This window comes from Pieris brassicae, chromosome 10 (genome assembly GCF_905147105.1).
Source record: "Pieris brassicae chromosome 10, ilPieBrab1.1, whole genome shotgun sequence".
Taxonomy (NCBI): domain Eukaryota; kingdom Metazoa; phylum Arthropoda; class Insecta; order Lepidoptera; family Pieridae; genus Pieris; species Pieris brassicae.
This window is the reverse complement of record NC_059674.1, coordinates 14,423,139-14,434,606: the sequence shown is the minus strand read 5'-3', so window position 1 is coordinate 14,434,606 and position 11,468 is coordinate 14,423,139. Positions and strand designations below refer to the sequence as shown.

Sequence of the window (11,468 nt, the reverse complement as noted above, 5' to 3'; positions counted from 1 at the left end):
GATATTCATTCGTTTAATTTTGTATGAATAATATTATCATTTTATGGCATCAATATTTTTCATTTCTCCTCTTTACCAATATTTATTAATTTACACTTCGTTACCATAATATACAAAGTCATACATATAAAAAACAAAAAACGCAGGTTACATAAGTTATTATGCAATGGGTGGCCTTATCGCTAACAAGCGATTTCTTCCAGGCAACCCTAATATGGAACAATAAAAAAGAAAGGCCTACAAGTACAAGAAGTACATAATTATTTAACAACATAATTTATAACTAAAATTAACTATAGTAAAATATAACCAAAAACATGTATAAACAAAAATGTTAAAGCTAATCAAAAGGTTTAATTGAGTAACAATTAATATATATAAATAGCTAATTTCAATTTAATTTATTAAATAGGACTTTTAAATAAATTTAAAGACAGCCCGTCTGATATCAATTGGCAAGGAACTCTATAGCAGGATACTTTGAACAGTAACAGATAGGAGGAGTGAAAGAAATCAGTTTTATGAGTAGGAATTTCAAGAATTAGATTGTCCAACGAACGCAAGTCAAAACTACCGTCTTAGAGAAACATAAAATTTTGCTTTAAGTAACTAAAACTCCTTTGGGATTAAAAAGATCATTATAGAAATGATATAAATCTATTCAAAGAACAAAATTTAATAGGTTTCTGGATTCGCAGGTATAAATATTTTACATTCTTCTTAAATCACTACATATATAAACTTTAGATATATAATACAACTAAACAATATTAACAATTTTCTTAACCTACAAAGTAATTATTAAAATAATTAAAAAGAAAATCAAAACATATTCAAAAAGTTTGGTCTCTGTGGCAATGTACTTTAACCCGGGCAGCATTTTCTCACTGTATTGCGATTCTTATTCGTTAAGCGAGGAAAGCACCAGCTCTGGGGTCACCAGAACAATCTTCCAGGCGCCAACTTTAATCTTTAATAAGCGTCTTTGCACTTGAACCCCACGGCACATTAATGAATCACTATTATTGGTTATAAAAAATATTAAAACATCGGTTAGCACAGCCATCAAATAGATGGCCGTTGGTGCCAATTAATGTTTAGTTGAAGACATTCGCAAAAATAAATTGAAGACAGCAGACTGAGTAAACTTAAGGCGGCAAATTTGGGGAGTGAGAGTAATTCTAATGGGAATCAAACAGATTTTAACGTTTTCTGATGTTTTACAGATAGAAGTCTACAACAAATTTTGCCGCTGACATTTACCGTTCACTAGTCATTGAACATTTGGTGTACAAATCTTCCATATTCTAGAGTAATACAGCTAGTTCGTCGCGTATTATTATGTTTCCAGGGTTTTTAAACTCTCGATGTTTATATTATCCTGGTACTTTATTTCGTGATGTATAACAGAATCCTAGAAACATTACTGTCATCTGGATCCTTAATTATAGACGAAGACGAATCACCAACGCCATGTTTTCTCACCTCAATATTGACATGGCCACCTAATGACCCCATGGCCTCCTACTTTTGTTGAAAGACGATAGATAATATAATTTGTTAGATTTAATGCTTCCTTAATATAAGTTATACATAAAAACAATGGAAGCGTATATAAATTACGACGGCAACATTTTTAGTCTATACGAGTCTATTTTTTGTCATAACAGTGTTTCTCCTTATTTTGTGGTCCAATTTATTCAGACTTTTAATATTACTAGGGCATGATGAGATGGCTCAATGCCCGAGATAGTTATAAATAAGTTAAGGAACCTAAGATGTTTAAAAATCAATAAAACAAACCGGTATAAATGTTAGATACCGAATTCATGATTCTCTTCAATACATAAACTGATCGACAGTTTAAAGATCTTTTGCTTCTTGATCATGTAATGATAAATTCATTCACCACTAAAAGACAAGAACCTGCAGACCCGCCGAAAACATATTTGTCGCGTCATATAGTTTAATTATTTTAAATTTTATTTACTAAGGCTTTTAGAGGATTTAAGCGTAGTAAAGATAAAGTCATCATTATAACTTGTGTTCAGTGTTTTTAACTTGACTCGTATGCTTTCGTATAGATAAGTTATCAAAAGTACCACTCATCTTAATTTTTTACAGTAGCGGTTAATCGATCGACCTGTGCACACAATTAGCGACGCGTGCGCATAGTGAATTAAAAATGAGAGTGATTTTTGTTTTGTGGCCTTTATTTTTGCTAATAGATTATACAACTGGTCAAAATACTACGTAAGTATTATTTTTCTTTTAATAAAAAATCGCACGGAACAAATTTTTAAAAAATATTAATTTCATAAATATTGTAGTTAGTTAATATATTCTTAACATTAATGTTATCACATTGGATGGGCATAATACATTAGTCTAAAAGTTTTCATTATTAAATGAAAACCATTATATTTCTAGTTCCCTAAAAATAAAAATAATAAATTGGTTGAATTACGTTATTACAAACGACTATTTAAGAGTGTAATTTTGTGAAGTTAATTTGGAATTATATCTTTACAAACAGCTAAATATGAAAATAAAGTCTGTTGGACATTAAATTTATTGTGCATAGAAACTTTTTAAATTTTTTCCAACATTAAATTGAAATCGTAAATGTAATAATATGCAAGTGTTTAGTCAAATTAATTTAATTGTCTATGAAAATATGTACAAGTCTTTATCGATCCACTTACGCTTCATATGAAACAGTATATTAATTTATCCTTTTTTTTCATATGTTTTTTAACCCAGTTCTTTACAAGGCGAGAAAAACGACAGTTATTGTAACTACATTTGTTCGCAATGACTTAGGTACATTTTTATATTCGCATAAAGGTAATCATTGTTGTTGATGTTTATTACTACATATATTTTATAAAATAAAAGACAAGCGTTTAACACCCCAGATGGTGCAAATTCTTACAGGGCAGCCTTTGCACATTACCTGCAAAGGTTTAAAAATAAGACAAGCCCAACATGTACCTGCAATAATGGCGAACAAACTGTAAAACTAGTGCTTATACATTGCCCTATATTCGCACTGACCAGGCATTACCTGGAGCTTCAAACACGGTTCGAAACAATTATTAAATTTCTAAAGAAGGCAAATAAAAATTAAAGCACGGGTCTCGCAAGTAATTGCGCCGCGGCTCGCCCATGGATATTGTAAATAAAAATATTACCGAAGTAGCCGCGTCGTATCTCTCGAAACGCGTAACACTAATGATAATTAATCTATGTATATTTTTGGTAAAAATGTAAGAGATAGAAAAGGACACAATGGCAGGGGAGTTCTAAAAAAAATCTCAAAATTTGTCCAGAGTTGAGTTTATAAATTTTTTCGGACTACAATCTCTACGTGAACGTGAACCTAACCTAACTACAAGAATTTCCTTAAACCAATAGGGATGTCTGATCGCTAATACAAGGTTGTGGAAGCTTTCAAGATTAAGGTTTTTGGGCATGCTAGATTAATTTTAAAAACAGCCCGTTAGTACTAAGTCAATGCGGACATCCCAAATCCATCGTGATCGCTGGCTTCAGAGTGGTTGCAGAAGATCTCACGCGACTTTTGATGGGCTTCCGAAGGTTATCCAAACAGACTTAGATATAAATGTTATTTTTATTTGTCATCATTTAAACACTTTTATCATATTTGAACAAGAGTTGTTTGGTATACGATAGTATTTATATTTTTTTGAAAAGAAAAACGTGTGGTAAAATAGTGTCTCTCTAGCTCTTACTAACTATTACTAACTTTATGAGTCCAGACTAATCCTCAATCTTAGGGTAAATGTAATTCAGAAACAAGACGGTCTGGTCTTTCTGACAGGAAGTCAGGTCGTCTCGTTTTATGAGTCTCAGCCAATATTCTTAGACAAGACTTAGCAAACAAATCCAAGATATTTTAAATCTCTTAAAGAATTAAAAAATATACTTCCTTATTATCATATCGTTATAAGGGGTTTTCAAGGTCCTGATAAAATTTACCGCTCAATTACGCCTTATGAAAGTTATCCTCGTGACGTGTGGCGTAAGATTGATAGTACGTTACGTCATTGCAGTTGTAAAATGGACGGTAATCGTTCAAACAGTTGATTTACTGTTTGTAAATGCTCTATAAATAATGTATGTAGTTACATAAATAAGTTTATTTACAATATTTTCCGCAATATATAATAACTAAAGCGATCATTATATGAAAGTTTTAATTATTATACTAAAGTGTAAAATGTAATCCGCTTTCGTGGCTTACACACAGCCGGCTCTGGTTTTGATTTCTAGATAAATAATAATTATAGTAGCCGCCACACGTTGACATATGACACGGCAAGATGCATAGATAAGATTAACTTTAAAGTCAGTATAGGACCAAGGGGAAGACACAACCATAGAAAAAGGTGAAAAGAAGAAATGAAAGCGATAGCAGGAAGCGAAGGATAAAGAGTAACAAGAAAAATAAATATTATTATCGTAGAATTACTTAGCAGATTAGTTAACAGAGGGCTAATAGAATATACTCAATTGTCTGATCATGTGTTATTGTAGATCACGAAATTTCAAACCATTTTATGTAGCAAGCTTTCATTACATAATTTTACCTTATTTACCTATGTTTTTTTATACGCTGAGATAATCTTAAATAAATATTACCTTAAGAAAAATTTATTATAAACTTCAAACAATGGTAATGTTAGGCTTTGATAACAAAAAGATAAGCTTGGGTATGTATATAGAATATACATAACCAAGCTTATCTTTATACCACATATATATCTATACCACATGAGCAGATTTATCGTCGTAATTAATCTTTTATGTAATTAAAATGTAGTTAATATGTTTATTAAAAGATATAAACCTCTAAAAAATCTGTATATAAATAACTTAACTTATAACAGTGATAATAATAAAGCCTTTTTTATTTGCATTTTCTTAATTTCCATTTCAAATGTTGTTAGTATTTCCTTACAGCTAAATGTTAGTCCCTTGTGGAAATGGACTCCTCTTGGTTGAAGGCCTCCTCCAACCCTTACCAGATGTCTAACTTTGCCAATAGTCTGCCAATCCTTTCCTGATATTTCTATCAAGTTAACAGCCCACCTGCTTTTTGACCTGCCCCCCACTCATGTTCTCCCGGGTTTTCACACTGTCTATCTGTGGTCTAGGTATCGTATTACATGACCAGCCCTGTGCCATTTTAGTTTCAAAGCTAGCATGATGTAATATGACATCGGTTGCGTTAGCTTTTTGTCTAATATGTATCTATATTGATTTTGTGTATCTTCTTTATATTTAGTAGACTACTTTCCTCTTTAAGTTGATGTAATTATTAGCTTAACCTTGACATGAACACCCAAGCTTGGCAACCGTTTGTACCTTTTAAGTTTTTTTTCAAATTGATTGAGTTGTCTTCTTTTAAGAACTTAACTTATATTTTTTTATTAAAATCCTTTTTTTCTTAATATAAATAAAATACAGTTTGACTTCACTTCAATATATACTTCAACGTTAAACAGGTATGAATGATTGAAATTATGTTGTTAAGAATGTCGTCATTTAACATTATATATGATATGTTTTATTATATATGATATGAAGATATTCTTCATATCTCGCTAATAGTAAAAAATTACCGGCAAATCTCTTTTCTCTCTTTTATGATTGTTTGGTATTATTACTTAAATGCAAAATCTATAAATAGAACGAATCTTACATGAAATAAAAGGAACGTTTTCTTACCATAGTTGCCATCTCTAATTACCAGTCCAGTCGTTAATTTAAAAAAAAATCATGAACAAAAAACAGTAGAACTATGTATTTATTTGTCAATTAAAACGTGTTAATTTATTAAATTTAATTACCCTGAGTTTAACACTACTGAGATAGAGATAATCTTACATTGTAATCTTCGCCTTATCGAGATAACTCATATTTAATCACTCATCAACTACTCATCGCCAAAATATGTGTAGATTATAAGGAGATGACAAATTTTATGGATTTATTAAAGGATGTATAGTTTTACTTTCTAATGATTATTGCTGTTACGTTACGGTTTTAATGGTATTATTTTCAAAATTCAAGAGGAAAAACATAAAAAACCTTTTGTTTCTAAATTGCAAAAATTAAAAAGCGTTAGTTGTGGAACGACGGATGTCGTATTCTGCCTCGAGGGCCGACGATGAAACTCAGCCGCTCAGTATTATTCTGAACAACACATGGAACACTTTCTATGGTAAATGCGGTAGAAGATGCAGAGAGACCACATCTCTAGGCAACGCCATAGGTTCAAGCCGCTCGGGAAGTGACAGGACCATTTGAATCGCTCTTCGTCGAATACGGTCAAGTGGAAGGACCTAGTACTGGGGCTGCTACCGCCCAGGGGTAAGAACAGTACTCATGTGGGACCGAATTTGCGCTTTAGAGAGTTGCTTGAAAAACCTGAGACAAAGGTTTTGTCAAAGCACGAAGTCATTGTTTGGAAGCACGGCAACCAAAATTTAATTTTGGATGCCACGATGATGGGCAACCTTCGCAAAGGGGTGGGACTATAAGATGAAGAGTTGCAATCCATGGCCCGGTGTTAAGTACCGTCTCACACACCAGGCTTTCCCTCCTGAAAGGCTTAATTAGCATCATGTCAACGCCCAGTATTCCGATGCTGGCTGTGGATTTAAGGAGAGAGCCTTAAAAGAGAGGAGTACCAATAAAAGGTGTTTTATAACGGAACACACGCAATCTTGTCTTGTTGGGGTTAAATTGGACTAGATTTAGTTATATAGTCATAACTTTATTAATGAATAAAGTTATTTTCTTGTTCTATATAAATTAATAGGTTAATGATGTTTCAGGATCGATCTAGAATGCCCGTCCCTGGAGCATGGAGATTCATGCACACAATCGGAGTTTCTTTCCCGGCTTGCTCACACTTGTCGCTACGACCGCCTCCTACTGCCGACCTATGGTACCCGCGACGTTGTCTATGTTCACGCCAGTGCTTATATATATTTCATTCAACCGGCTGAGGCTCATGATTTGGTAAATATATTAAATATAATAATTAATAATAATAATTAATAATAACATAATCACCAAATTGGTCTTAAAGGACCAAGTTCTAATAAGGACAATAGTGTATGATATTGTCTATGTTTTGGCGAGTACGATACTTTATCTTTCAATGCTGTATTTAGCAGTATGAAAAAAACAGTGACGCTACAAACTTCTACGCCTTGGCCACACCTTTCTGTATCTGTTTAGAGAATCGTCATGATTTATTTTTATTAATAGAAAAAGGCGCCTTCATGATATCTGCCTCCGTTTTGAGAGACGTTGCTCAAGTCATTAAGGCAACACTTTCTTAGTTTTGGACTCATCAAAATTAATTTTTACAGAATTTTAAGCTACACTTCCTTCTTCAACTGCGATGGACAGATCCAAGATTAGCGTATTCAGCGTATTCCCCAGAAAGGGAGAAAATTATTGGTGAAGACGACCTCCGATCTCGCGTTTGGGCACCGCACTTATACATTCCTAACGAACAATCGTCCAGTTTGATGGGTACTGATAGTAAGGATGTGCTGATATCGGTAGCGCCGAATGGAGAAGTGCTGTTCAGCCGGCGAATGCAGGGTGTTCTATATTGCTGGATGAACCTTCAGAAATTTCCATTTGATGTGCAGACGTGTGCTATGAATTTAGAGAGTTGTGAGTAATATACCAGTTACCAGTGTTGACAACCTGAAGCCAGGCAGTAATCGTCCCCTTGTTTGCGATGTCTGTGAAAATCGGTTTTCAAACTTTGTAGAACAATGCAGATAATAGACATCTCGTTTTGCCTTTAGTTCCGCGAATACTTCAAATTCGAATTTTGAATGTGGAGTCTCTTGCTAACGACGACTGCAGAATAAGAAGCACTTTTAGATTAATAATTACACAATTTTCACTTAACTGCTCATCTATGTCTTTTCATCACAGTATAAACACATTTTGACAGAAAATAGCGACACAAATACTATAATAAAAATAGTGCATTTAGACCGATTTAGTCTTATTATAGATTTAGAATTATTATGTAAAATTTCGTTTTGAAATTCCAGGGAAATACAACGCATCCATTCTACGCTTGATGTGGGAGATTGAAAATCCCGTTCGGCTATCTTCAGAGTTGCATTTGACAGAATATTCTCTGCTCGACTATTGGACCAATGAGTCGGTTGTTCGAGGAGACATAGTTAACATGAGAGTGGGTGGAGGTATACGAGCTTTGTATTCTAATATAATAATATAAAAAATCTATAACACTCTCACAAACTGCGAACTTCGTAAATTTTAAAGAGACAGATGCGACGCTTTCTAAATTCGACGTAGTTTTCTCAGAAGCGCTGGCCAAAAACTCATTATTGAGAGAACAATTGTAGAAAAGATAAATTTGCTAGTATATAGGAATTTGATAAATACTTACGTATTTTGTCTTTATAGCGGGCAACTACAGTGCTTTGAAATTTACATTCAAATTAAGCCGAGAGGTCGGTTATTACTTAATGGATTATTTCATCCCTTCAATGATGATAGTAGCCATGTCATGGGTTACATTCTGGTTGCAAGCTGATGCTTCACCTCCACGAATTACGCTGGGTAAGTTATTTACATATTTTCTGTCACCACCAAATTTATTTAACTGCCTTCTTGATTTCTACTTCCTTATGTAAGTTTAATATGGAAAATGTTATATATAATACATGGTTTAGCTTATAGTATCTTCGTGGTAACTTTTTCAACTTTGAAATTTTCGACTATTACTGTTTTCTTGATTGTTGATATTTAGACCAACTACACATTTCTTGTGTCATTTTAAATAGCAAATAATCCATTCCAATCCATTGCTTTTATTTATTAAAATTATTTGTTACATTTATTATAATTTTCAGGTACTAGTACCATGTTATCATTTATCACTCTGGCATCATCTCAAGCTAAAACTCTTCCAAAGGTTTCATACATCAAAGCAAGTGAAATCTGGTTCTTAGGCTGCACTGGTTTCATTTTTGCAGCCCTTGTTGAATTCGCATTCGTCAACACTATTTTTTACAGAAAGTATGTATTTTTTTAACATTCTATTTTTACATATTTTACTATAAATTATTGAGTGGTTTAAAACGTTTGTGTTTGTTCGATTGCTCCTATATTTTCACATAGCAAGAATAAAATCGAGCAGTTCACACCCTTTAACTTATTAAATATTTTCGATAATTTCTAGGAATGTTGCTCCTTTGAAAAAAGTGAACAGTAAATATATACTAAAAAGCACGTTAACGCCGCGGCTGGCACGTAAAGAGCTCCAGAAAGAGATAGAAGAATCATCACCACAGCTGAGCAAGTCTCGCTCATGTTCTTCACTGTCACAGGATACTAATAATGATCCAGCTGGAATGGGATACAACAATTACCTAACGGTTCATGTAAGTCCTAGATTACCCATAATTATTGTAGTCTTTTACAGCTAGTCTACTAACAAAGTTTTATTTATTTATTAATCAACCCAAAATAATGATTTTGTTTGATAAAAGATTTTTACGGCTTTTAAAGCTAAAGCGAATTTTAAGCCTAGCCCTGCTTTTCTGATTTTGTACACTTTAAAGTGTAAGTGAGTGATGAATTATTTACTTAGTCTGGCCATAAAATACACTGTTACAATTTAAAATTAACGAAATATTACATATGAATTTAGGATCTATCATTTTTATATAATCGTTCATTGGGTTCTCTTATTTCGATCGATATCGAAAAAGACTGATCCAAGTGTATCAAGATAACATTCTTGAGAAGGTAGTAAAGCCCCTTAACAAAACCATTTTCAATAACCAAAAATAGTCCTTCCAGCAAGACGGGACCGGGTCATAAAACGGTCTACGCAGTCTTGGTTGGAAACGAACGTTTCGGACTTCATACTAGCTGAAGACTGGCCGTCGTCTAGACTCGAACTTAATCCGCTGGATTATGATTTATGGCCACGTTTAGAGGTACGGTTTGCTCTAAACGCCATGATAATTTGGAGTCTGTAGCACAATCCGTACGATTTTGGTATTGGTATTGGTACTTCTATTGGTAACTGGCCTTATCGTTTAAAGTACTGTATTACAGCGAATGGAGACCTCTTCGAATAAGCTTTTTATATTTACATATGAAACTAAGTCACTATAAAAGTAATCAGTGATGTTTGCAATAGATTACTTTTACTTTGTGTCAGTATTTATGTCTAGACGAGGTATATTTCTTTCTGAGTTACGATGTTACGACAATGAATATTAGTTTATTCAACATTGGTGATATTAAAAGTGTTTCCTGTCGTTTTCAGAGCTTCCCATCAGCAATAAACGTGCCAACCATTACAACAGAGAGCTACGATGACATAAATGCCAGACAGTCACCAGGCAGGCGACACCTTAACTCCGGTAGTGAAAACTCTGATGAGCCTCCGCAGCATCATACATGGACAGAGATGACGCCCAAGGAAATTTCTGCTTGGATCGATAAACGTTGTAGAGTTCTGTTTCCCTTACTATTCTTATGTTTTAATATACTTTACTGGACCTTTGTCTATTGTCTTTAAAACAAATCGAAAATTAATCCGTCCGTTCGATCGTTTACGACACGATATATAATGATTTTTTGTTGTTGTTGTTATGTGTTAAATGTTTCTTCTTGGCTTTTATTTTTCAGTCTCAACAGCTTGCTAATTTGATTGGCCTTTAGATATAAGGCCGACGTAATTTTTAAATCCACTGAACAAATGCTTGAAATATAAATAGAAGTTTTTGTTTTCAATTTAATCTCAGCGATATAGTCATAGTTTGCAATCCAAAGTGCAATTATAGAATTAGGTACTCTTTAATATTCGTATTTATTTACATATAAATAAAGGCAAATTCTTATATAAATAAGTATTATAAATTAAATAATAGTAAAATAGCTTTTAATTAATGTAAGCAATAATTTTTATTTTATTGTATAAAGTAATAATATAATTTTAGATTTTATCGCGAATAATGTTTAATTAATATTTATTAAGTTCCACGAATCTCTCGTGATATAATACTAAATGTACATATTTATTAACCCCATTATTAAACAAAATGTTCTATAACTATTATATGTTCTGTCCTTTTTCATAAAACCAAAACATTATTTTAATAATTGAGGTTTTTATTACGTTTACGAATAAAACCGTTTGAGGATAATTCGAAATAAATACAAATACCGATTCATTGTTTTTTATTAAAGAAAACCTTAGAATAAATTTACACAAACAATTAACACACGTAAAAATGTAATTAAACAAATGTGTCAAAATCATGAATTTTTCATATTAAAATTCCTTTGAGTTTAACACTTTATAATATTTAAAAACTATAAACTGACGTATCTAGCCAATATCATAAATAAATTCATTC

General features: G+C 32.6%; 1 protein-coding gene across 1 annotated transcript; it reads left to right on the top strand.

Moving 5' to 3' along the window:
• The first annotated feature begins 2,116 nt into the window (after nt 1–2,116).
• On the top strand, nt 2,117–10,918 carry LOC123715185 (pH-sensitive chloride channel 2-like). The gene is made up of 8 exons (XM_045670083.1): nt 2,117–2,253; nt 6,867–7,053; nt 7,410–7,722; nt 8,115–8,270; nt 8,497–8,652; nt 8,946–9,111; nt 9,275–9,476; nt 10,373–10,918. Exons 1-8 carry the CDS (start codon nt 2,186–2,188, stop codon nt 10,625–10,627), a joined length of 1,503 nt encoding a protein of 500 aa, XP_045526039.1. The 5' UTR covers nt 2,117–2,185; the 3' UTR covers nt 10,628–10,918.
• Nucleotides 10,919–11,468: the final 550 nt, after the last annotated feature.

Coding starts and splice junctions, on each gene's coding strand:
- LOC123715185 (XM_045670083.1), top strand. CDS start 2,186: ATGAGAGTGATTTTTGTTTTGTGGCCTTTATTTTTGCTAATAGATTAT. Junction 2,254..6,866: donor ACAACTGGTCAAAATACTAC/GTAAGTATTATT, acceptor ATGATGTTTCAG/GATCGATCTAGAATGCCCGT. Junction 8,271..8,496: donor TAACATGAGAGTGGGTGGAG/GTATACGAGCTT, acceptor TTGTCTTTATAG/CGGGCAACTACAGTGCTTTG.